Source organism: Anser brachyrhynchus, assembly GCF_964034855.1.
Source record: "Anser brachyrhynchus genome assembly, chromosome: 3".
Lineage (NCBI taxonomy): Eukaryota > Metazoa > Chordata > Aves > Anseriformes > Anatidae > Anser > Anser brachyrhynchus.
In genome coordinates, this window is record NC_137696.1 from 113,877,875 (window position 1) to 113,903,147 (window position 25,273).

At 35.5% G+C, this 25,273-nt stretch overlaps 2 protein-coding genes across 2 annotated transcripts in view; one reads left to right on the forward strand and one right to left on the reverse strand.

The window, feature by feature from the left end:
- Positions 1 to 25,273, forward strand: part of LOC308192092 (uncharacterized protein) — a 191,084-nt gene that overhangs the window by 77,193 nt on the left and 88,618 nt on the right. The gene's annotated exons all lie outside the window — the stretch shown is intronic.
- Positions 2,414 to 25,176, reverse strand: CYRIA (CYFIP related Rac1 interactor A). Its single transcript, XM_080585277.1, is given in 12 exon segments — positions 2,414 to 4,525; positions 6,497 to 6,567; positions 9,177 to 9,303; positions 11,158 to 11,237; positions 11,336 to 11,452; positions 11,704 to 11,781; positions 11,865 to 12,001; positions 13,120 to 13,225; positions 14,111 to 14,232; positions 24,836 to 24,901; positions 24,904 to 24,915; positions 25,104 to 25,176. Coding segments are annotated over 12 exon segments (1,050 nt in total). The 5' UTR covers positions 25,174 to 25,176; the 3' UTR covers positions 2,414 to 4,461.

Sequence of the window (25,273 nt, forward strand, 5' to 3'; positions counted from 1 at the left end):
TATCTTTACTTCAGCAGGGTTGTTGACAGTACCTCCCATAACATCTTCATAGACAAACTGATGAAATATGGATGAGATCAAAAGACAGAGAATTATACTGAAAAATAGCTGAACAGCCAGGCTCAAAGGGGTTTTGATTAGCAGCACAAAATCCACCTGGATACCAGCCACTAGTGGTACACCCCAGTGGCTGATACTGGGGCCACTACTGTTTAACATCTTCATTAATAATTTGGAGGGTGGGACAGCATACACCCACAGGAATTTTGCAGAAGAGACAAAACTGGGAGGAGTGGTTGATACACCAGATATTTGTGTTGCCAACAAGAATATCATGAATTTCAACAATGGGAATTGCCAAGTCCTGCACCTGGGGAGATGTACCCCTTCCACCAGTACAGGTTGGGGGCCAAGTAGCTGCAAAGCAGCTTGTCAGAAAACAAAATAAAACTGAGGCACCTGGTGGACAGGAAGATTATCATAAATCAGCAATGTGTCCTTACAGCAAAAAAGGCCAACAGCATCCTAGGCTGCATGAGGAATAATACCATGAGCAAGCTGAGGAAGGTGATCCCATCTACTCAGCACTGGTGACACACATCTGGGCTGCTAGTATCAGGTCCAGGCTCCCCAGTAAAAAAAGACATGGACTTACTGGAGTGAGTCCAGTAAAGGGTCATGAAGATGATTAGGAGATTGGAGAATCTGTCATATGAGTACAGGCTGAGAAGGCAGGGACTATTCAGCCTGGAGAAGAGAAAGCTCGAGGGACTCTTACCGAAGTGTACAAACATCAGATGGGTGGCAGCAAAGAAGACAGAGACACACTTTTCTCAGTGGTGTCCAGTGTTGGGCAAGAGGCAATGAACACAAATCAAAATTCATGAAATTGTGCCTAAATATATGAAAAAACTTTTTTTTCCTGTAAGTGTAGTCAAACACTGGAACAGATTTCCCACAGAAGTTGTGAGTTTCCATCCCTGAAAATATTCAAATTCCACACGGACATGACCCTGAAAAACCTGCTCTAGCTGAACCTGCTTTGAGCGGGGGAGTTGGACTAAATCTTTAGAGGTCCCCTCAGCCTCAACTACTCTGACTCCATGAAGCCCTTGAATCATATTGTTATTTAAACAGTTTTGTTCTTTTGTATTTCTTATTGATCTTTGAAGACCTGTTTTGCAAACTTGGAAACTGAAGGGGAAAAAAAAATAAAATAAAAAGGAGAGAGAGAGACTTGCCTACATCCAAATAGGTTTTCTGTAAGGGTTGTAGAGATATTTAAACATGAATGCAGAACTCTATATAGCTAGAACCAGGTGTGAGATGAAAGAAAGATGCAGTATTTTACCAAATGTTTGCATACATCTACTGGTGCTGTATTTTGTAGGAATATATTGATTCCATTAAACTTCTCAAGAAGGAAACAGGAGAGGGGGAAAAGATCATTTCATGTAGCCTACTTTGTTTAATTCAGAGTAAATGTAAGAACCACAAGTCATCTTATATATTACTTAAATTGCATTTCCAGTTTAAGTTTGGCTGAAATACAACAGAGAAAGCAACAAAGAGATGACTTTTTATTGCTTTGTAAATGTCTGTATACATGGAAAACATTAGATAGCTTATCTGTGGCCTATCACATACCAGCAAATATAATCTTAGCAACTATGCTTTGTGACAGCCACTTAGTAGTAGCAGAAAGCTTAGAAGTCATAAATTATACTTCTGAGCTGATGTTAAACCCGTTCATTTTTTTGCAGCAGCAAATTCTTGTCTTATACTGAAAAAACAACCCCCTCCCCTTCCCCCCCCCCCCCCCTTTTTTTTAAAGGCTATTCTGTCCCAAACTAATCACACATATTTATGCACATTTTACAATGCTCTCATTATGAGGCTTAAATATTTACCATACTACAAAATATGTATTCTTACATAATGATGAACCAAAACAACAAGAAGCACTGAGAAAATGGAAATCAATAATTTTGACTATTAGTCTATAGAGCTTCTCTTCTGAAAGCAATTCATTTGCACTTATCTTAAGATTAAATGAATCATCCTCTGGTAATTATTGATTATAAAGGCAGCCTGAGACAGCCACCACAGCCTTGGGTAACTAATGTGCAGTTATAAATTTTATGGAAGGAATTCATCTCTTCTTTGTAAAGCAGTATCAACAATTTCCCCTGGACATGATGACAAATGATACTATCTGTCAAAAAATCCAGGAACTGTTTAACTGACTTGAGGTTGTATTGTTCTGGCATGCAAGTGAAACATTTTAAATGCTTTTTAAAGAAACTATAAACTGGATACATAAAGGTGAGCCTACTATATCTCAGATTCAAAACTTTAATAAAACCCTTTTCAACTTTTAAATGTTGTCCCTAAATACAGACAGCGCCAATGCTTACTGTACCAAACGTTTTATTATTTCAAACAAACTTCTGTACAAAAACATCACAGCAGGCAAAGAAATTCAGTGGCTTCAGCAAACAGCACATGACAACTCGCAGAATGCTTTAAAGTTTACATTTTTATTATACAAGTGACAAATAGTTTCCTCCGGGCTACTTAAAGACTTCATTGTTTGACAAATAATTGCAGGTAAGCTCTATTAACTTTAGTTACCAAAACTCAACAGAATGACCTTTAATCCACCTAAATTTATCTAACTGAAAGTGGTTATGAACAAAACGGGATTTTCCTTAATACACATTTGTAAATGTCCCCCCATTAAAAATGGAGTTTGTAAACCGTGGATTTACTACTATAAAATAGCAGTGTGATCACTGCTTCCAGGAAAAGAAAATCTACTAGCAATTTCTAATTCTGTTCCTGACAACAACATAGTGATCTGCTACAACCGCAGATCTCTGAAATGAACTCTACAGTTGCAGTGGTATCTTGTAAAATTACATGTGTAACACTAGCTTCTGTGGGTTCTCATAAGATTTGAGAAACCTCATAGTGGCAGTTCTGCTCAGAAATAAACTCTAATGCAATTCCTACTCCAAAGAACTTACGATAGTAATACTGTTTAAGGACCAAGTTCAATGACTAAATTTGTAACAGTGCAGCTGAGTTTTAGCAGACCAAATGCATCTTCAAAGTCTTATGGGTAATGTTTCAGAAGTGAAATGCATGAAAATTCCAGTGAGAGCACACAAACCCTGATTGATGTACACAAGAATAAACAAATACAAATCTGAATCTGTGCACAAGCACTGGAGTTTTCATACATACATGCAAGCAAAGTACACAATTGAACACATTTTCACAACGTGACCTCTGCAAGAATATGTACAGCAACTGCAGATCACTCAGAAAAGACACTTAACAGAGCATGAACATTTTGCTGCTTTTGGCAAAATATTTCTATGCCATTTACTGGAAAAATTACTAGAAAGAAAGAACAAACAACTCAGCAAGGAACGCAAGCCCTTGAAGCATCAATCACATCTAGAAAAACAATGAAGAGCAGTCAGCTGAAACATACCTCTGTGTGGATTCTGAATCAGCTGATGAATATTATTATCCAGGAAATTGATGGAGTGCCTAAGAACAGCTCAGGTCTTGAAACTCCTTTATTTCATCCCTAGTCTGATGCGTGCAATTTGACACTAGGGAATTTTACTGCTACAGAAGAGTGTTCTGCTTTATAAAGTTTTGTATCAGCAAAAAAAATTATTTACCAGGAAGAGCTGTCTCTAACAGATAATGTTTACCATGATATATTTACACTGACAAACTCTTTCTTCTCAAGTCAAGGCATTAGCATTTTCCCTTACCTTTCTAAATCTAATAAAATTATACAGAATTTTCAAAATCTAGCAATGGTCTTGAAACACACTTCATGTTTATATTGAATCTGAAAACAGGTATTAATTTCCTCAATTGTGGAAAGGTATAGGCTATATTTATTAGAGGTAAGGCGATCTCTTTTGCAATGCATTTTTGGATGTCAGCCAGCAAATAATCCTTAAAATCAGATGTCCACTCATTACAGGAAAGACAACATATTTAATGAGGAAAATGAACATTCAGGTATTCTTCTATTCATACAATTTTACTTTCTCTTTTACTAAATTTCTCCTTTAAAATTCATTTTTCTATGGCATCTCTGATATTCCAGTTTATCTGATTTCCATTTTGTCTTCATTACTACCTACTTCTCTGGAAGAGAAGGCATTTAAGGATTAAAATATACAGATAAACTGTTGTAGCTGAAGTATCTAAGTAAAAAAGGTATTTTAAAAGTCAAAAGATAAAGGCTAGCGTAAAAACTTAGGCTGCACTATATAAAGTCAGTCAGGTTATGACTACAGATTCATATATTTTAGCAGTGCGAAGAAAATGGTTATGTAAATACACACAAGTATTAACACCAACTGTATTAAATTATGTAAACATACACATCTTCTGTGGTCAATACAAACATCTACTTGTCTCAGGATACTACTGCAGCATAGCTCGGATTTGTTTTGAAGTAGATTCATCATTCAGGTGTTTTGTAGTGAACCTAGAAATTACAAGTTAAAACAGTAAATAAAACAGTAAGTATAATAAAACAAACACGGATAATAATAGTCTGAAAACTTCTTTTTTTTTTTTTTTGAAATCAATACAGGTCAATTACACAAAGACCCTTGTATATTCCTTTACTCACTGACCACTGGAATTTAATTACTATTAGTCTGGTGCTCTTTATCTTTCAGTTACCCTTTGCAATAAATTATTCCTTGTTAAAAGGTGGAGAATTGTGAATAAATCCTGGCCTCAAGCCAACAATCATAGTAACTTCAGTGTAGCAAGTGTTTTAATTTAAAAGATGGGTACGCAATCAAATACAGTGCCTGCGATCTGGCAGGAAACTGAAGTCAAATCATCATATTTCAAGAACAGCTCTTGATACTGTCAATGACATTATCTTATTCTTTTTTGGCAGGCTCATCTTCATTTTTTTTTATCCAGTTAAAAGCCTCAAAAGAAATATAACACATGGAAAGAAATAAGAAATAAGATAATAAATAGGAATCTAGAGGAATCCTAAATAGGATTTGGGAATCTAGATTGAATTTTGGCAGAACCGAAAAGTTTAAGAAGCTTTTTTAAAGGTACTCTTGCTTCTTATGATGTACCATCACACAGAGAATCTTTATTTATTTATTTATTTTTAAACCAGTGGTTTGTTTGGTGCTGAGTTACACTATTATGAATATCCTAGGAGGTCTGAAAGAGCTTTAGTGTGTTTCTTCCATTTATGCCCAAACATATTTGACACTATGTATGTTTGTTGGGAAATCAATTACCACCTAAGCTCAAAAGACAACTGACACCTGTAGGATTTAAATCCGTATCAATTTCAATTCAAAAGACATAAGCAAAAATGGAGGTGGTTATGGCTGTAGTTCTCACTCTATCCTAGTCCTCTACAGCTAAAAAATTCAAAACAGCTGTAAAAGATTTGTTACTATGATGCCTTTCTCAGTTTCAGAGAGGTCAGATCATTGTGTCTTGCTTTCTGAGACAGCGCCTCAAATGCTCAGGTACAATATTGGGATTTAGGTTAGATGTCTTCTTTAAGTTGTACCATTTAGCAACATTAAAATAAAATGATTTATTAGATCACAAGGAAAGAGAAAAGGGAAGTAACAATGGCTTGAGAAATAGAAATTCTGTTCTACTCAATTCTATTCTATATTCTATTCTATATTCTATTCTAATTCTTTGTTTCTGAGTGTACTAACCACTGAGATATTTTATATAAAAAAATCTTTCTCTAGCTGTGCCTTAAAGTAAAGCTCAAACTGTCTACTCAAACTGACAGTCCAATGCAGGAGTAGATGCAGTAGATCAGTGTTCTAAATTGCAACTTTCCTGAAACTTGCAGTCTCTCTCTTGCCCCTTCCTCAGACTTCCTGCTGTTCTCCATTACTGTCTCTGCACAGGCTGCTGGTTATCTGCAAACAGCTTTGAGGAACCTAGCTCTGCATTTCTAGCAGTCATTTCAACTCTGAAGTCGGCTCTAGAAAGTGCTTGTTGAAGCACCGTACCATTCAAGTTTTTAATATAGTTCTAGACAACTGGAGATGTCTCAAGAAGATTGTGTAAGCAACAAAGACAGAGAAGTAGACAGAAATGCCCATTTTTTTCCACTGAATATTAACTGGGCATAGAAAACACACTTAACTATATTGTTTACTTTTTAGATAGCTAATTTTTAGGCAATTAAATGAACTTTTACTTAAGTATCACTGACGTAGGACATTACGACTTCCAGTATTAATTGTCATTGACTATCAAAGTGAAATGTAATTGAGAGAAATTAATATTATTTAAGAAAATCCCAGGTGATGAACGCATACCTGAAAGTAAAATTTTCTTAATAAAACAATCTTCTAGGGTGAAAAGTCTTAAACATGAAAAAATTGAGAGGGGAAAAAAAAAAGAGGAATTTGTTAAGGCTGACCAACAATTAATCGATACATACCTGAGAGCATTCAGAAGTCCTTCCACAGTGTCAGGTGGTTGTTCCTTTAAAACTTTTATGCATCCCTTCATCTGGGAACAGAAGCATGCCACTATTGAACAATAATATATGAATTGCACTAGCTGAAAGCAAGGAAAAATTTCACCAAAGATAGGCATTTTTTTTCCTACTGAGTGTTAATGCTGCTTTATAGGACACAATAAAAAGTGTATCTTATTTCAAATTAGAGAAAACACCTACTTCAGTTAAGTAGCTGTTGATACTAAATTATAAATCAAAAGTGTTTATTTTAACTCAGACACAATTTCTCCAATTCGAACTTAAGAAGAATTCAAGAATAGCTGATATAAGCTAAAAAAATCAAAGAGATTGTGAGAGAATTCCATATCACTGCTGTTAGGAACTATCAAAAGAGATGTTTTAACTTTGACTTCTATTTTTATACTTGCACACAAAGTAATTTTCAGTATTCCATTTACAGTTGTAAATGGCGATAGCTTACGGTTTGTTTCATAACTAGTGGTTTCTAACTTCACCTGAGATGAGAAGTCCCTGATGTTGACTTTAAACATGATAGTGAAAGAACATCTGCCTTGGAGACTGTAATAATCAGGCTAAAAATACTGTCCAAATTTACAAAAGATAATAAAGCAGAGAAAGAAGACACATAACTCATCTGACCCAAAATACAGACTCCTTATATAGTCCACAGAGAGAAACAGTAAATTCCTCCAACCTATTCAAAATATAATTTCAGTTGTAGTGAATGGTGCTCTGGAAATATATATTTATTCCCATTGCTATGTAGATATCCATTAGCTATCCAGAAGTCAGTCTAGATAAATTCAATCTTATTTAAAGTAACAGATAAAGACATGGCACAGTCAAGATGTGATCCTTTTAATTTTCCAAGTCACATTACAGTGCTAAATCTACAAGTCATTATTTTCCTTGTAGCTATAGAGCAACTCTGCCTTGTTACGGAAGTGGATGATTAACTGAAGTCAGGATCCATGTATTTGCCAATAAAAATTATTTGGAAACTGTAACTCAGCCTCCTGTACAGAGACCAGTCTAACAATTACTGATCACTGTTCGGTTGGCTTATTTCTACCTGTAACATAAAACTACCTATGCAAACACCAAATCAGATGAAATTCTCAGCGTATCAGCACATGTATTGTTAAGTGACAAAGTTACTTCTCCTGAACCAGAGAAACTCCACGTTGCAATACAGTATGAAGTACACATTCGGATGTCCCATCAGATCAGACAAACTCAAAAGGGATAAAAATTCAAAGCATTCATTTCCATTTTTGTCAGCATCAGAATCCTTAAAACAGTCAAAAAAATAGAAGCTCTTAGCTTGTCTAAGCTAGGTGCCTATCATTAACAGCTTGAAATACAACTCTGTGGTATCCAGCCTTGAAAGAGTAACAGAAAGGTAATTTGTTACACTGTCCCTAAACTCTTGAAACGGCTCCCAAGAAATGACTAGCTTGGAGAATAGAATTGCTTTTTTTAATAAAATAAATGCATCACCTGAAATACAACAAGATTATTATTATTTTTTTTTTTAAAAGAAGAATCTCTAAACTAATTAAGCAAATTAATAGTTGAGATCATATATTAATTTTTAAAAACTGAGTTGTACATTTCCTGCCTCCCATTTACACTGACTATCCTGTAAGATTACAGGACTTTAGGATAAATGTGATAAACAAAGTACACACACTGTATATTTGGTCCTGTGAAAACTTCTACTTTTATTCTTTGAAGGCAAGAGACTGAATTAGAAGTCAGGAAGTCTGAATTTAATTCCCAGACTTTATCTGCTGCATGACCTTGAGCAAATCAATTCACCTCTTTGTGAAATCCCTTTCCCTCTGTTAAGCACAGTCAAAGAGATCCAGTAAAATATTGGTATCCGCAAATAAAAAATGCTAACAAAGACTCAGTGTCATGGAGCACAACAACATCATATATATATATATATATATATACATTTTTCTTTTGAAGTAGACTGTCTTGTAAAGGGAAAGATTTAGCTTTTTTCATGAATTAATGAATTACAGATTATTTCTTCTGAAAGATGTAGTTCATGAGATTTAGGCTTGTAAAAACATGTAGCACCAATAGAGCACTTTTTTGTATGTGCTTGCAATATCTCAGATAAAAAAAAAATGTTGATTTTGCTGTGACTGTTCGTGCCAAAACTAGAACTGAAGGCTCATTATCAACATTACAACAGTAGCATTTCAGTTCTGTTACTTTAGATAACAGACAAAACAGAGACAATGTAGAATATCTGCTTATTTACAACAGAGCTACAGCCAAATATAAGCATTTCAGTATAAAGAGATTACATGATTAATAAAAAATTATGACCACAGAACTCATTCAAGGTTAGCTATAATACAAAATTATTTTAGTGTAACTGTACAGTTGGTAGAAAACTGGAGCTAACAAAGACAAATGAGTATCTGCGTCTGAGAGAAAATACCAATCCTTATTTTAATTTCAAACAAGCTGATATATGAAAGTATGTAGGTAGCATAAATTTTAAGTTTTGCCACTCAAAAGTAATTAAAATGATTTATACAAAGTCGTAAGCTTGTGCTGAAAAAAATCTGCAAACTAGTTTTCAAACTTATGGAATATTAAAAAAAGTAATTCTTACATCAATCTTTGATGTCTTTGAGAAAGCTCCCACAGGATGAACATGATCATACAGAATAATAACTCCCACCATTACACGCATGCAGAACATAAGAGTCTCTTCACTGGTGAATCTACTCCTGTACTCACTGAAAAACAGAACAAAAGAAACAAAGTCTTGAATGTTTTTAGCTTGATAGCTTTCTAAATTAGACTATGAATGTGTGAAACCTTAACACTGTACTTAAAGATAGTATAAGAAGAAGAATTTTAGCAAAATTTTAAAGATCTTTAAATTGCATAAATCCATGTCAAATTGGAAAAAAGTTCAGAAAGCAAAGAGATATGTAAATCTGTCCTATTAACTCTTCACAGCTCAGATTCTCACTACTGTGAAGCCATCAACTTAGGACCATCAATTTTGCAGAAGACTTCCATACTTAATGTAATATAATGGAGAAAAAATGAGTTTCTGTTTAATCTTAGAAATACAACATATTAGGACCTCAAAGGAAAGCTACTCTTTTTGCTTAGTTTGAAACTACTAACGTTTAGGTGGGATCTAATTTTAGCAGCTAGGAAGCTTAGGGCTTCACCTAGGTGAATCATAGCCATTGCTCTCTTCTAAGTACACAGGCAACTTCAACAACCCAGGTTCAGTAAACATCTAAAATGTAGAGGCACACTATGTGGGACTAGACCGAACTCATTCCAAAGAGATTTTCTATGACATTTGAACTGCAAAATAGGAGTATGGATGGCACAGTTAAGTCAGTCCCTAACAGCTCCAATACCTGAAATCATCACAAAGAAAGAAAGAATTAATTACGGTAGAGAAAACTAGAAAGTCTGAAAAACAGTTATCACTGCTATTTTTCTAACAAGTATTATTTTGAATAGATAATACATAGACATCTACTGTCATTCATTGGCTTTCAATATAAAAAAATACTTAAACATTAAAAACACCAAAAGCTTTACTGTACTATCTCTCAGTTTACAACGACTTCAGATTTTATTCTTTAGTTTACAACTACTAACACAGCATCGTAACATGACCTGATTTAAAGGCTGTAGACATTTACATGTGAAAATGTTTGATTATCCCACAATTAGACCCAAGAACTGGATACTCAAGTCAATTTTATGTTTTGGTAGACAACATTTTACTTACCGTTACTCTAATTTTGCCAAAAAATGAGCTAACACAAGGTTAGTTTTCAATGACTCATTCTAAGATGTCCAAGTATTGTGAGATGAGCCCCACCTCCTATATACACTTCTCCAGAATCTTCATGATCACAATAACTTCAGGCATTCTACCCTTTATATAGCATTACGAGCAAACAATTCAAAGACAAGAAGACTACTGTGAATCTACCTTGTATGTGTTTTTCACTCAGAGACCTCTAACCTAAGAAATACTTGGCCAAAAGCACAGCTAAACAATAGTAACTCCATTGGCTATAATTACGCAAATAAATACGAAAGCAACTATATGGTTTCCATACAGTTGAACTTTCTCATATCCAGAATAAGATAGCTGCATCCACAAAAGACCTATTCAAATTATCTTCAAAATAGCCCCTGTGTATCATCTGCAAAAATGCCACTTGGAAGAGCCAAAACCTGGACTGCTAATAATTCAGCAGAATGGGCAATCGAGAGATGGCAGTCGGCCTATGACTCTGGTTAGACAAGACACAGATATTGAAACCTATGCACTTAAGATTACACTTGTATGTTAACCTTTGTTGTAATACAGGCTGACCATATAATCCCAACCTAAAAAAATTTAATGCTGATTGATGAAAAATATCCTAAGATGGTTAAAAGAGGAGGCAAGGCTTTCTAAAACAGATAATGCTTTGTATACCAATATGATAACAACTTAAGGTAAACAGTAATTCATCAAAAAAATGTTTATTACAGGTGCAAATAAACAAATACATATGGTACAAATTCACTCATAGAAGAAAAACAAGATTTAAGGTAAAACTTACGGTGTTTCCAACATGACTTTACATACACTAGCCATAGTACTTAGACAGTCCGTTGTATTTTCAATTGGCAATGTTTTGTTCTAGAAGGGTTAAAAATAGATATTATTCAGTAAATTGTCTTGTAAAATTAAAATTAAGAATGTCTACGCATTTCTCCGTTTTCTCCCCCATTACCTACTTCTGATACAAAGTGTGTAGTTGCATTACTGAGTGTTTTCAGCATTGGTGTGGCTTCAGCATAAAACAGGGACATCCTATTGGCCATTTCATTGTTCACTTCATTCTCAATGTCTAGCTGATGAAAACACGAGAAAAAAATAGTTAGTAAAACTCTCAAAAATCTTGGCAGCAGCAAGATGCTCATATCAGCAAGCAGATTGTTGCATGAATAGTTCCAGCCTAATCACTGCTGATTAACTCTCAGTGTGAAGGACAGAACATGACAGCTAGCTAATCAGAAGAAAAAATATTACCACAAATGGTGTAAATGCGCACAAAATGACAAATACATGTGCATGAACAGCAGATCAGATTTTATTTACTTACATGCATGTTGTTTATTCTGTTACGACTTATTGTCCGTCTATAATAACTGAAGTCATTCTGAATTGCTGGGTTTCTCATCTTAGGGAAAGACAAATAGGAAATAATCAGTTTCAATTCAAAATATATGGAAAAAATAGCATGTAATAAAAGATTTTATTTACCTTAAGTTCATCAAAACGAAGAGTAAAATGCAAGATTTCTGCAAACTCTTTAGCCAGAGCCTGTTCCCGTTCCAGGTGTTGAGTTGGAGTATAAGGTGGGCAAGTCAAGGATTCTAATAAGCTCTGCAGGGCTTTTTCTAAATAAAATAATAGAAGCACAGCTTTTATTCAGTCCATGTTATGACAATTTTTTACATAGGTATCTAAATATACTTTGTTAGAAAGGAAGGAACCCTCTGAATATGCAGAGTCCAAAGAGGAACGCTCTTCCTTTCTATTCTAAGGTGAGAAACATTAGTCAAAGACACCTGCCTCTTTAAGCTGCTATTTTCTCTCCATTTTGCATCAGTGAGCTCCTTTCCCTTACTTCTCCTTTTCCTTTCTAACACCCTTTATCTGGGATCCCTATCAAAAATTGTATGGAGAAAGCATTTTTCCTGTATTCAAATATCCTGCCCTCTCTCTTTCATCTTACTCAATTAGCCATCAACACAGTACAGAGATTATTCTGGCATCTCAGTTATTAAAAGTGTACTCTTAGGCACTGATAGCAATGTAGTTCAGCTCCTGTGGCTATAATTACTAGCATTACTCAAAAAGGGATACACTTATGATGTTGTAGAAGAATTCCCTTGTATTGGTAGCTCTCTCACTTTACAAATACATTTTTTGCACACTGATTCCCATCCAGAATCCTAATTCAAGATTAACTACATAATTTTTTGAGGAGAGCAGGGATGGCAAAATCAGTTTAAAATATGCCCAGCCTTGGATTTTCACCCTACAAGAGACTTTATTGATACCCTTCTTTCTCTTATCTCCCTCCTTAAAAAAACACATATTACTATATATTTTACTATATTTATATATATTTAAATATATATTATATATAGTCTTAATTCATTTTAAAACCGCTCTCTTCAAGAATCCAAATTACAAAAAGCAAATTGCATTACTACAATAAAGATCAATGATGTGCTGAACAGTGGGAGGCATCAAACGTCATATTGTTACAATCACACTCTCTGCTTGTCCTCTATTTAGATAATACAGACTTAAGTGACAAGCTAATAAACTGTAATAATTTTGAAATCAAATAAAGATTAAAAGGTATGCCCTGAAAAATGTAATTGAAGGCAAATTTTTGTTGGTATCAAAAAGAAAGAATAATAACCTTTTAAAAGTTTGTGGGAAAAGAAACCTTGTATTTCCTTAAAGTAACCTGGTAAAACAGATAAAATAACACAAGGCTCACCTAATCTGAGTGAAAACTCATAAAAGCGCTTCAGCCTTACAACCAGAGGACATACTGAATTCCATGCTTTTTCTTGCAACTGGATATCATTGGGGTTTTGTATTGCCTGAAATGAAAATATCACAGTAAAGAATTGTGATCCATGAGTAAATAGCAAAAGGTGGTTTGGAAGTTTTTTAGTACAGAGTTTTAGAAAGTAAGTATTATAAAACACAGAGCAATTACAAGAAATTACACTGTATAGGAATAGAAAATTATTAAATAAAAAAATAAACTACCATTCTTTTCCAGCTTCCTTCTCCCTTTTAACTTGATGATTAAAAAAATATTGTGAAAGCGTAAGGGAAGACATTTGTATTGAGCACTGGTTGAAGAAACTTTTTTTTTTCTTTTTAAGTCTTGACACTTTTGAAATTTTCAACATATTCAGGTTCTTAAGTAACCAATAGCTCATCATAAAAGTAAACATGAGGCTGATGCAGGAAAAGATTCCGTAAGTTGAGACAAATTTTGAGTTACAGTTCAGAATTTTGTTCAGGACTAGTTTCACAGAAAAAGACACCTGCAAAGTTGATATAAAGTTATAATTTACTGTGTTTCATTATTTCTCTTATACAGAACAACTATTTTCAACTTTTTTTTCTATGTATTTCTGACATCTGAGCGTTATTTCTTCCACATTCTCAACTGTGACTTCTGCCATAAGATATATGAAATGAGGCATTTGAAACTGTATATCAAAGTGAAAAATAATTACTAATTTCTAATAGTAAACCCACAAGAAATTCCGACAGTCATTTCATCATTTTATGATGTGACATTAGGGCTTATTATGTTACCCATAATCAGTAACATTTTCAAAAAAAAAATTTAATGAAGATTTTCATATAGTTCCACAGAAGATGCTTAGATATAGAACAGAAGCAAGGAACACATTGAGTTTTGCTTGATTTTGCTTCCGGAGAACTGTTATTAACATTAATGAACATACATCTCTAATTTCTTGTCCAGCTCCTTTGTAAGCCTGAAGATCTGCAAGCATACTTTCCGAGTCCTGCAAAACTGCACTGATCTGATTCCATACCTCCCTTTCTCCATCTGTGGGCTGTGCATCTAAGAAACATAAAAGCAAAAAGCATGAAGTCAAAAGGTAGCTGCTGTAAAAATGGCAAGATTACTCAGTTCTACTTAATTATATTCAACTTGACAATGTGTTAAATGCATTTTTTAAACACACAATTATATTGCACTGCCACTCTGCTAACATCAAAGTTTTTCTTTTCTATACACCAAGGAAGGAAAACCAGTACAGTTTTGGTAAGCTCTGGCTCAGAATGTCTCTTCTCAAAAAGCAGCGTTTTGAAGTGAAGCAGTATCATAAAGCAGTAGTATTAGAAAACAGGATAATGCCTCAGTCTTTCAGTAAAAATGCCTCTCACTCGTGAGATCCACAGCTTGAATCCTCAAGCAAAGGATTGTTCATGTTTCTTGCAGCTTGGGGATAAAAATCAAGCCTTTCAGTGAACGGTGCAGTAGAATATTAAACTTCCTCCAGGCTTCCCTAACTGGGGTAATTTTTCTCCTTTTGTAAAAACACAGGTACTGTAGTATTAAACATTTTTCCTTTGTATGTCAAAGACCATTCCTGCTACTAAAATAAAACCAGTTCCGTCAACGATAAGTTTGTTTTCAGGGTGGGAATGGCCTGTAGGCCTTTATATTCAGAGAAGTGACATTTTGAATGAGATTAAAATGCCTGCATGAACATCACGAAATTCAACAAGTGCAAGCAAGGCACATAGTGATAGGACAAGGGGAGATGATTTTTAACTGAAAGAGGGTAGATTTAGATTAGATAACAAACTATTCACTCTGGTGGTGAGGCACTGGAACAGGCAGCCCAGAGAAGTTGAGGATGCTCCCTCCTTGGAAGTATTCAAGTCCAGGTTGGATGGGGCTTTGGGCTGCCTAATCTAGTGAAAGATGTCCTTGCCCGTGGCAGCAGAGGTTGGAAACAGATGATCCTTATAAGGGTCCCTTGTAATCCAAACCATTCTACAATTTTAAGATAAATTTTCCAATTCAAATCCCATGTGATGGGATTTTTAAAGCAGTATGATGTCAAGTGGTGATGTCAGACCTCAAACGTCAATTTGCAAGACAAGGTAGAGATCTTCTCCCTTCTTTTGCTCTGAAACAAAGTTAACAACACTGATTTGACAGGATGACCTACATTTACAATTGCAGTCAGCAGTTGTAGAGACAATCACACTGTCCTAGCAGATTTCTACAATGAGACTTTTTTTTTTCCTCCCCTAAAGACAGTATTTTGATCTTAATGGAAGAAGAAAAAAAATAATACTGTGAAGGTGAATCTTATGACAACTGTTAAGGACTACTTGTTTGAATTCAAAGCAAATTCAATGATTAGGAAGAGTGACTGTACACATCTCTATGTTAACAGGCAAGAAATATCAAAAATACTTTTTCTATTTAGTTTTCTCACTCTCCTTAAGAAATGAGACACAGTTCTCCAGCTATAAATAAGTATGAGGTTCATCTACTCAACCCCCATTAGAGGCAAATGAACCATTTCAACTTGGAGAGTATGGAAAGAGCAGACACTTTTGAAGACTTTCTCTATGACTTTTCAGGTTAGGTTAAAATATTCAGTTTAAATATTAAACTGGTACCTTCTTCGGCTCAGCTCACTCCCTGAGGCCTCCAGGGATATCACCTCCTGTAAACATCTCAGAGGAAAGGGAGAACCAAAGGGAAAAGTACCCCAAAGACAAAAATCACAGCTGAGACAGTGCTGTTGAACTGAACTCTTAGTGATATTAAGTTTACAGTGATACTGACTGATTCTTTCCCCAAGCTGCAAGAAATCTCATGTATACACTGTAATGGTTCTCTGACCTTGTGAAAAAGAGGGGAACAAAACAATAAACATTTCTGAGTTTAACAAGGAGGGTGGTACTCTTGCTAAAAAGTTACATACCATAGAACAGTAAATTAGGGGGAAGGAAGGAGTCACCTATAAATCAGTACTTATATTGTAATTGTTAAATAAAAGTTAATTAGAGTAGCATTTCCAGCATAAAAGAGAATAAGTAAACTATTAGTACAAATCACAAGTGTAGAACTTCCATATACAGGTCACCAGAAGGATGGGTTAGTTAGCAAAGTACTTCTATGTTACTTTTACAGTTTATTCACTTTAAAAAAGTTTTACCCCCTAATAAAAATTTAAATGTTGTACACTGCTCAGCATTTTGGAACTTAGAAATGGTCTTTAATAACATCCTTTGTAGTTAATCTTTTTCAAATTTTCCTAATTCATCTTTTGGAAGCTGGGGTAAGGGTGAACATTTGAAACCGACTGAGCTATTTTGTAACCCAGCACCTGGGGAAGTAGGACTAGCAGAAAGCTAGATGGATGGAAAAGGGAAGGGAGAGGGAAAGGGCTGCAAAAGCTACAGAGCAATAGGCTTAGCTTGCACTTGCGGAAGCAGTTTGTATTTATGCTGAAAGTGTTTAGCTTAAATGCAAAGGCAGGGAGGATGAACCAGGCTCTTTTTTTTTTTTTTAAACATGCATCTTATTTATGAACTGTATGTTACACAAACAGATGCTCTGATAAAATTATGGTCGTGTTTCAAAAGGGATTTTACTTAAAGATTTTGCCAAACATGGTCAGCTAAAAAGCTGTGATCAATCACTGAAAAAGATACAGCTTGCTTCAAACAATAACAACAACAATAATTAAAAGGAATAAAGAATTATTCATGGTTGAGAGTTTGGCTTTTAAAATTGTTTTTCTATTCCAACAATGCCAAAGCTCATTTCCCTGTACTGAGTGAAAAAATACCATATGTGAATCAAACAGTAACAGCCTGGAACTATTGCTTGGTAGTATCACCTCTTGGGCCCTATTACCAGAGATCCAGCATGTGCTTAAGCACTTTGAGCACATTTATAAAGAAAACTGTAGCCACTACTAATCCACACAGAATGCAAGCCCTCTCAGTAAGGTACCATGATCACCGAACTTACTGCATTTCAAGTCTTTAGAGTACCCTCAACTCTGAGTCTTTACAATTCACAGTTATCTTTCAGAGGATGCTTTCTTTAGCAAGGCAAAACAGGAAACCCTTGCACCTCTCTGATAACTGAATAAATCCTCTTCAATTATTTCAATATACTGTATTCAAGTACAGTGTGGTCAAGATGCTGCAGGGAGGGGATGCCATCCAGAGGGACCCTTACAGGCCTGAGAGGTGGGCCTGTGCAAACTTCACGAAGTTCAACAAGGCCAAGTGGAAGGTCCTATACCTGGGCCACAGCAATCCCAAGCACAAATACAGGTTGGGCAGAGAATGGATTGAGAGTAACTCTGAGGAGAAGAACCTGGGGGTGGTGGTTGATGAGAAGCTTAACGTGAGCTGGAAAGCCAACTGTATCCAGGGCCGCATCAAAAGCAGCATGGCCAGCAGGTCGAGGGAGGTGATTCTCCCCATCTACTCTGCTCTTGTGAGACCCGCTTGAAGTGCTGCGCTCAGCTCTGGGACCCCCAGCACAAGGACACAGACCTACTAGAACAAGTCCAGAGAAAGGCCATGAGGATGATCAGAGGGCTGGAGCACTTCTCCTGTGAGGACAGGCTGAGAGAGCTGGGGTTGTTCAGCCTGAAGAAGAGAAGGCTCTGGGGAGACCTTACAGTGGCCTTCCAGTACCTAAAGGGGGCTAAAGGACAGCTGGGGAGGGACTCTTTGTCAGAGAGTGTGGTGAAGGACAAGGAGCAATGGCTTTAAACTGAAAGAGAGGAGGTTTAGATTAGATATTAGGAGGAAATTCTTCACTCAGAGGGTGCTGAGGCACTGGAACAGGTTGCTTAGAGAAGCTGTGGATGCCCCACCCCTGGAAGTGTTCAAGGCCAGGTTGGATGGGGCTTTGAGCAACCTGGTCTGGTGGGAAGTTGGAACTAGGTGATCTTTAAAGGTCCTTTCCAACCCAAATCATTCTATGATTCGATGAAATCTGTATATTTCTATATACAGATTCTACCAGCAAATTTTCATACAGAAAGCAAAAAAATTTAGTTCTAGAGAGAAAAGTTATTCCATTGGCTCCATCAGGATTAATGAGAATATGGTAATTCATCCATTCCATGAACAAATGAACCCCTTCATCATTATACAAGCTCTATTCAATATTTTTGATGGGACTTCTGATTTAAAAAAAAAAAAAAGAAAAGAAAGAAAGCAGGAAAAGATGGAATCTGGACCAACTTCAGTCCATTTGTGGATGCATTATGTATTTCAGGTACTTGGTAGAGTTGCAGCGTGGAATCGATATTTTTTCTTAAAACATGTCATTTGTTTCAAAAAATTCCTAACAATGAAAAGGTACCTACCTCATCCTTCACCATTTATGCATTAGAAAAAGCATAGACACTGCTACATATGTAAGACAATAGCTCTCATAGGGCAAGATTAAATATAGAAAAATGGATATGAAGCATTTACCAAGACAAAGTCAAGTGTAACAATATCTCAACAATTGATTTTTATGAAGAGATAACAAGTCAGTACTAAAAGTAGTACTTCCAATCCATACACCATTTCTGTATCTGAAATGCAGACGAAAAGCACAGAAATTTATTCCACCCTCAAAGTAATTTCAAGCTAAGGGGATTCCCAGTGAGGTTGGATAATGCTTGCATTTCATTAAGTGTGCAATCAGATTTGTCACAAAATACCCTGGTCAGCTGGCTCTGACAACCTAACAAAATAATAGTGAGTAAAGCAAGATGTTTTAAAGGCTCTACTTTCACCTTTTCTTGTCCTACCCACGGCTGAATGTGGCCAATAATTCCAGCAGCCACCAAAAGCAAGTCAGAGTGCAGCATATATATATATATATATTACTGCATCCTGCTGAAGTCCTCTTACAGGTCTGTCATCATGCCAATGATCTTCCCTCTTCCAATCTGGCACATGATTACATAAAAAGTTAGCTTATGTCCTTGAAAAAGACAAAAAAAACATTACTTTCAACTACAGTGAATAATGTATTTCAGAGGGTATGAGAACCTGCTATATCCCATGCATTAAAAAGAATGGTACCATGTAGAAACAGCATCCTGCCAATCGTATAAGGCAAAGTTCCATTGTACACTGGATTTTTGAATTTCATCTTTTCTAAATTAGCCAGAACAAAATGAAACTCTCTAAATCATTAGTATCTGCTATGGGCATGATGTTGTTCCAAGCAACTGAGTCTGAGGCTTCCTTGTTTGCTGCTCCCTTCAGTTCTGTGACAGATGTGGAGTGGACAGCCTGAGGAGAAGAGGCGGTGTGACCTCTGAGACTAAACCACAACTTCTTGCTTAGGGCACTCTCTGAAGTGCAGGAGACAAATGTAATCTCCCTCAGGCTGGATACAGATTACATCTCCAGCCTTCCTGCCTGCAGAGCAAGGGAATTAATTAATACCCTATTGTGCAAAAAATGGGCAGTTGCTCCGCTGCCAGACATGTTCTATTAATAGACACTTTTAATCATATATGAACAATTATAACTCAGTGCTTCATTTTGGTTTTATAAAAGATATTTATACTTGGGGAGAGGATGGGACTGAAGGTGACACTAAAGACATTTCCTGCCAAAAACTTACAAGCTTTCCAAAGCATGTTATAAAACTCCAGTCTTTTAAGTTCAAAACAAATTGCTGTTACCATCAACCATCAAATTATTTCCAAGAATTCAAGAAATACTTATTTACTTTGCCTGAAAAGCGGGCAGTAGTAATTTGACAACAGATTTCTGCAAAAAAGAGCACTCATAAGTTGCTATGGAAAGAGCTTCAAATACTCAGAATTCATTTATCTGTTACTAATTTAAACAAGGTGAAGGTCTAAAGAACAAAACAGTTCTTGAAGGGACAAAATCAATTTCAAGAGAATTTACCCTATGTGCTAACAACGAAAGCTTTCATTAGCTGTGAAGACCATAAACTCTGAAGATTTGTCATGTACTCACTCTTCCTAACAAGATCTCTTGAGTTAAGGGCAAAGGAGGAATTAAGACAAAGTGGAATATAATCAATTCAAATACCTACCATTTTGAACACAAATACTCACACAAAGTGTAGAAGAGTAATACAGTTTGCTTTCTGGGATTAAATTAAAAAAAAAATCTGGGATTTAATTAAAGCAGAATTCTGTTCTGGAAAAATCATAATTTCTGAGAAAAATTTATTTCTGTTGCACAGAACAACTCAACCTTACAACTTGTTGCCTAAAAATTAAAGGTAATAAGGGAAACTAGTAAAATAAGAGTCTACTGACTACCATGATGATCTTATTGTGCAGTTTCTTAACTGACCTAAGATATCTAGATCTGTTCAATTGCTTGTCGTTCTCTCTGGCATTTCTGTTCTCATTCAAGTGACACTGTTAGGGCTTTTCCAACCATGCAGTCATCCAGATCACTCTGATCTGACTGAAAGAATTCTTAGTAGGAAGTGGAAAGAAGTAAGCTGGTAGGATATTTTGTTCATTTGTTTTGTTTTGAACAGGTAGTTCCTAGCAGCGTCATTTTCCCACATAGTTATCATTCATGACTGGTGCAACCATATTTGTACATGTTAATTCTAGTACAAGGATATGAGACTACGTGACAAATCATCGGGGATCACCCCTTTGGAGCAGCACAGAGCTAGATCAGCTTAAATTGATCACGTGGATTTAAAACCTTCACATTCTTCTTGTGCTTCCTTTGTATAAGCACTCATACTACTTTTGACCAACACCAGCACATAAAACCACTGACTCTTGAGGTATGACAACAGATCATATCTGTTCTACTCCTACATAGTAGGAAAAAGGTGTTTTTTTTTTTTCTTAACAATATTTGTATGGCACATTGTATGCATAGCAGGAAGAAGTATGTCACACACCCTCTTTTCAGGTACAATAAATTCCAAACGAAGAACAGCAAAACGTACTATGGAAGGAATATCCAAAAATTCTGTAAACAGTTCAGAAGTAGTGCTGACAGATTTACTTTGAGATTTCAGCTTACTGCTAATGAAAAAGTGCACAAAAACTAAAAAGCAATATCCTGATGCAAAAAATGAAATACAGTAAACGCATCAACTCAACATATCTCTCATTTAAAAAGGGACATTATCCAGAGTATTTCCTGTGTTTTTATAATGTTCAGTATTAACTCTTGCAGTTGAACTCAACAGAAACCTCTCTGGGATACTTACACTCGCACAGCAATGTTTTCAAGTTACTGAACAACAATTACTTCACTAACACTTGAAACTATAATTTTACCTATTTAACTTTGGTTTAGTCATTTCGCAGTCTAAAGCAGAAATGAACACAGGCATGATTCTTTCTCAGATGAATGTGTCAGAATAGATGTGGCACAGCTGGAATAAATCCTTGTGGGCAGAAAGGGATACTGCATTTCTACAGTCACACTAATTCTTCCTTTAAGTCTCATCTATGATCCATCACACTTCTAGTTGGAAGATAGCTGGAAAATTAGTAAATATTTAAAGAGCCTGGCAGCTAATCTTTTTTACGTAGTATATTTGAAATTGAATGAAGCCTATGATACTGTTATACGAATTGTGAGCATAATACAAGTACACTTGAAACTGCATTTGGTTGAAGCCTTTAGTGACACAGAAAAGGAATTTTTGCCCTCCTTAAAATACGTACCTAACCTGTCTGTATTAACCTGCATAAGAGATTTTATTTGTATGTGTATATACATATATATATATATGTACGTGTGTGTGAACATTTCTACATATTTTGCTTTTTACCTATCAATAAAAAGCACAAGCTACTTGACTCTACAGACTAATATAATTTAGGGGGAGAAAAAAGGAAAGAATTGTGTAAGAAAACAATTGTCTCTACAGTAACCTTAACTCTGTTTAACTTTAAATTCAGCAGATCTAAACTTTATCTTCTAACACATACCTACAATATTCAACAGCTACAGTGACTGGAAAAAAACTTTTGGAGAAAGCAGAAACAAAACTCCTAACTCAGCCTGCAGACACATTAAGTCTTTCAGGGAGAAAGAAAAGAATAGAATTTCTTGCATCTGTCCTGTTCTATAAGGAAGCACTACACCACGTTGCCTCTGGTTTTACATCCTGCAGTGTTAGGAGCTCATCACACTAAGGGTTTTTTACAGAACTGTAAGTAATGCAGTTCTAGTCTTAAAAACATGACTAAACTTACCTTTTTGTTATAAAACAAATGATAATATCAAAATATCTGAGACTTCTTAAACTATCAAAATTTGATTTTACATTAAATGAAACACCTTTCCAAAGCTTTGGAAAGTTTTTTTTTTAACTTATTTACAAGGAAATATTTGTAACTTCAATAGGTTTAATAATACTTCTTATTGCTGATATCAGATATGTAAGAACAAAAGTGTGACAAAAAAACACTAAAAGAGCTAATTATTTGACTTTTCTCAATAAGATACATATATTGATAGTTTTTTAGCTATGGTGAATGCACTTTGAAATATTTGTATTTACAAACAAAACAAATTTTCAAGTTTTTGATTATAATCAGCATACAGTCACTTTACAATTGGTTTCTCAATTACAATTACTTCTGTGCCTCATACAGCACACACAGCACCAGAACTGTCTACCAGATACCTGGAGATTTCAGTGCATGCTCCCAGATTAACATTTGGCTGTATGTTTGAGAATGCACGAGGAACATCTCTGTACTTTAGCACAGTCCTAACTATCTTGTTCAACAAGGTATCAAAAACTGAGGCCAACTTCTGACTGGAACTACAGTGGATCTATCTTTAGCAACTATACCTTAGAGATACAAAGCTGAAGGATTTTTAGAGCTCTTTGAATAATCAACTCTAGTGACAACTTTCACCCACTGAACTAAAAACTAAGTCCACAGAAAGTCACACACCCAGCAAACATGTATGCAGACTGGTGTCTACAGCCATTAACAGAGCGCTTTTAAAACATCATTCAATGTCTAAGGGGACAAAGGCGTGCAACCACAGGCCTCTGCTCTCACATCCCTTCCACAGAACACAGATTTCATTCCATAAAAATCTTCATGACTTTATTTCAATCTCTAGGTAGCTGTGCCTGACAAGTGTTTGTGTGTGCTTACACCAATCACTTGCACTTCCCTTGGGAGAAGGTGCTTTGGCCCACTTCAGTTCTTGTTGGCAGTGCACTTTTAGAAAGGCAATAAAATAGGTATTTTCCCCTCTCCCTCCTACAAGGCCTCCCACTGCCAGGCCACCTGTTTCCTGCTACGTCTACATTCCTGGTTCTTAGGACTTTCTTACAATACAGGACATGATGGGACTGATTAAACCTGAAAGCTCAAAGCAGCTGAAAACCTTTGTAATAGCTTGGCACAGTGCTCCGCTAAAGTATTCTGAAGTTTGGTAGTAAAAACTACACGATCCTTTGGACAAAGATTTGACATCTCAGTTTTACAATAAAATTGTCAAATTATATAGACAGAGGTGAAAATGGGATAGATGGCTTCCAGTACCTTTTTTCTAAACCCCAACTAACCACTTAACTTTTTCCATAATTTAAAACTGATCCTTCGTAACATGGTAAGATCTAGATGAGAAGATTAAGATACGTACAAAGTTATATGCATACACTCCAGTTCTGATCCAAGAAAGCATGTTTGAACAATTTCATAAGATTTACATGCGCTTCAATGACTTTTTGAACCGGTGCTTCTGAGGTGTGCACACACAGAATCTCACATCATGTAATTTTTTTCAGAAAAAAATACTTTCAGAAAAAATTATTCAATAAAGCTATTTCAAGGTAACAAAATTGATGCCTACTCATCTGGAATTCTCTCTCAAACCATTCTTGAAAATGAAGTTATTAAAAAAGTGACTTTTCTCAAAACATTTTTGTTTGTTCTTTAAAGATTTTAAGAGAGAAAACATTACACACTGTTAGCATTTCAAATAAAAAGCATTTCACATAAGTAATGGAGTAAGATTAAACTCATATTTAATGACTCGATGACCAGTTTTTAAGACAATGTCTAGAAGTACATGCAGGAAAACTGTAGCCAGCAGAACTGAAGTAGCTTTGATTCAGAGACAGATGCAACAAGGAAATTAGAAAGCGAAACACTGTTTGCAAACTGATAAACATGCAATTAAGAGAGATGCAATCAAGCACATACACTCTGACCACTTCATTACTTTTTAAAAACGGTAATAATCCTGTTAAATCATCACTGAACCAGGCAAAAACTGTGCCACCTACACTGTTGACATTTTAAAAAGATTTTTATTTCCAATATATATTTGCATTCAATGAAGCAACAACAACAACAACATAACTGAATGTTAAAGGAAGCTGAAGTCAAGTTCATTCATATGCAAGTTTAAAAATGGCTTATAAATCTTCTGAAACTAAGTTAAGGTAAGATTTTACTTGCATGTCTATCATTCTGCCCTCTTCTCTGCTCAGAATGAATTTAAATCATTTTACATGGTTTTATAAATATCAAAAAACAATATTCAACCGAAGTGTAATTTGATTTGCTTGCAAATCCCTTTTGAATTGCTTTATGATGCGTAAGCGCATGCAGTTTATTAGGAAGTAAAAAGCAAAGAAGGCAAGCCAGGCAAGAAGCTTTGCTCACTTTCAAAGTCAAGGAAAAAATTTGGCCCCTGATCAAGCTCTGTGCAAGTGAGAACTTTTAAAAGATTTCCCATTTGGTTCCTGAAAAATAGAAAAGGAAGAGAAAAGGAGTCCTGAGTGAACAAATGATTTTAGAGACAAGGACTTGGACAGACTGGTTGTGCTGGAAAATATACACTGCAAGCAATCAGATTTTAAAAGTTTTTCCTCAGTTTGCTGTTAAGTCAGGGAAAAGATTCTCTCATTGTCTAGTAATTGTTTGAACTTACTTTCAAAATCCAGGAAAAAATGTGGATAGTTTTCAATTTCCCTGGTAAGGACCTTAAGAAGATTACCCATCCCAGCAAACCTAGTAAATGCAACAAAATCGTAAACAGTTATATATGTAAAGTTAGAATACTACAACTAAGGGCTTGACACAGTCTGCATCATGTATTAA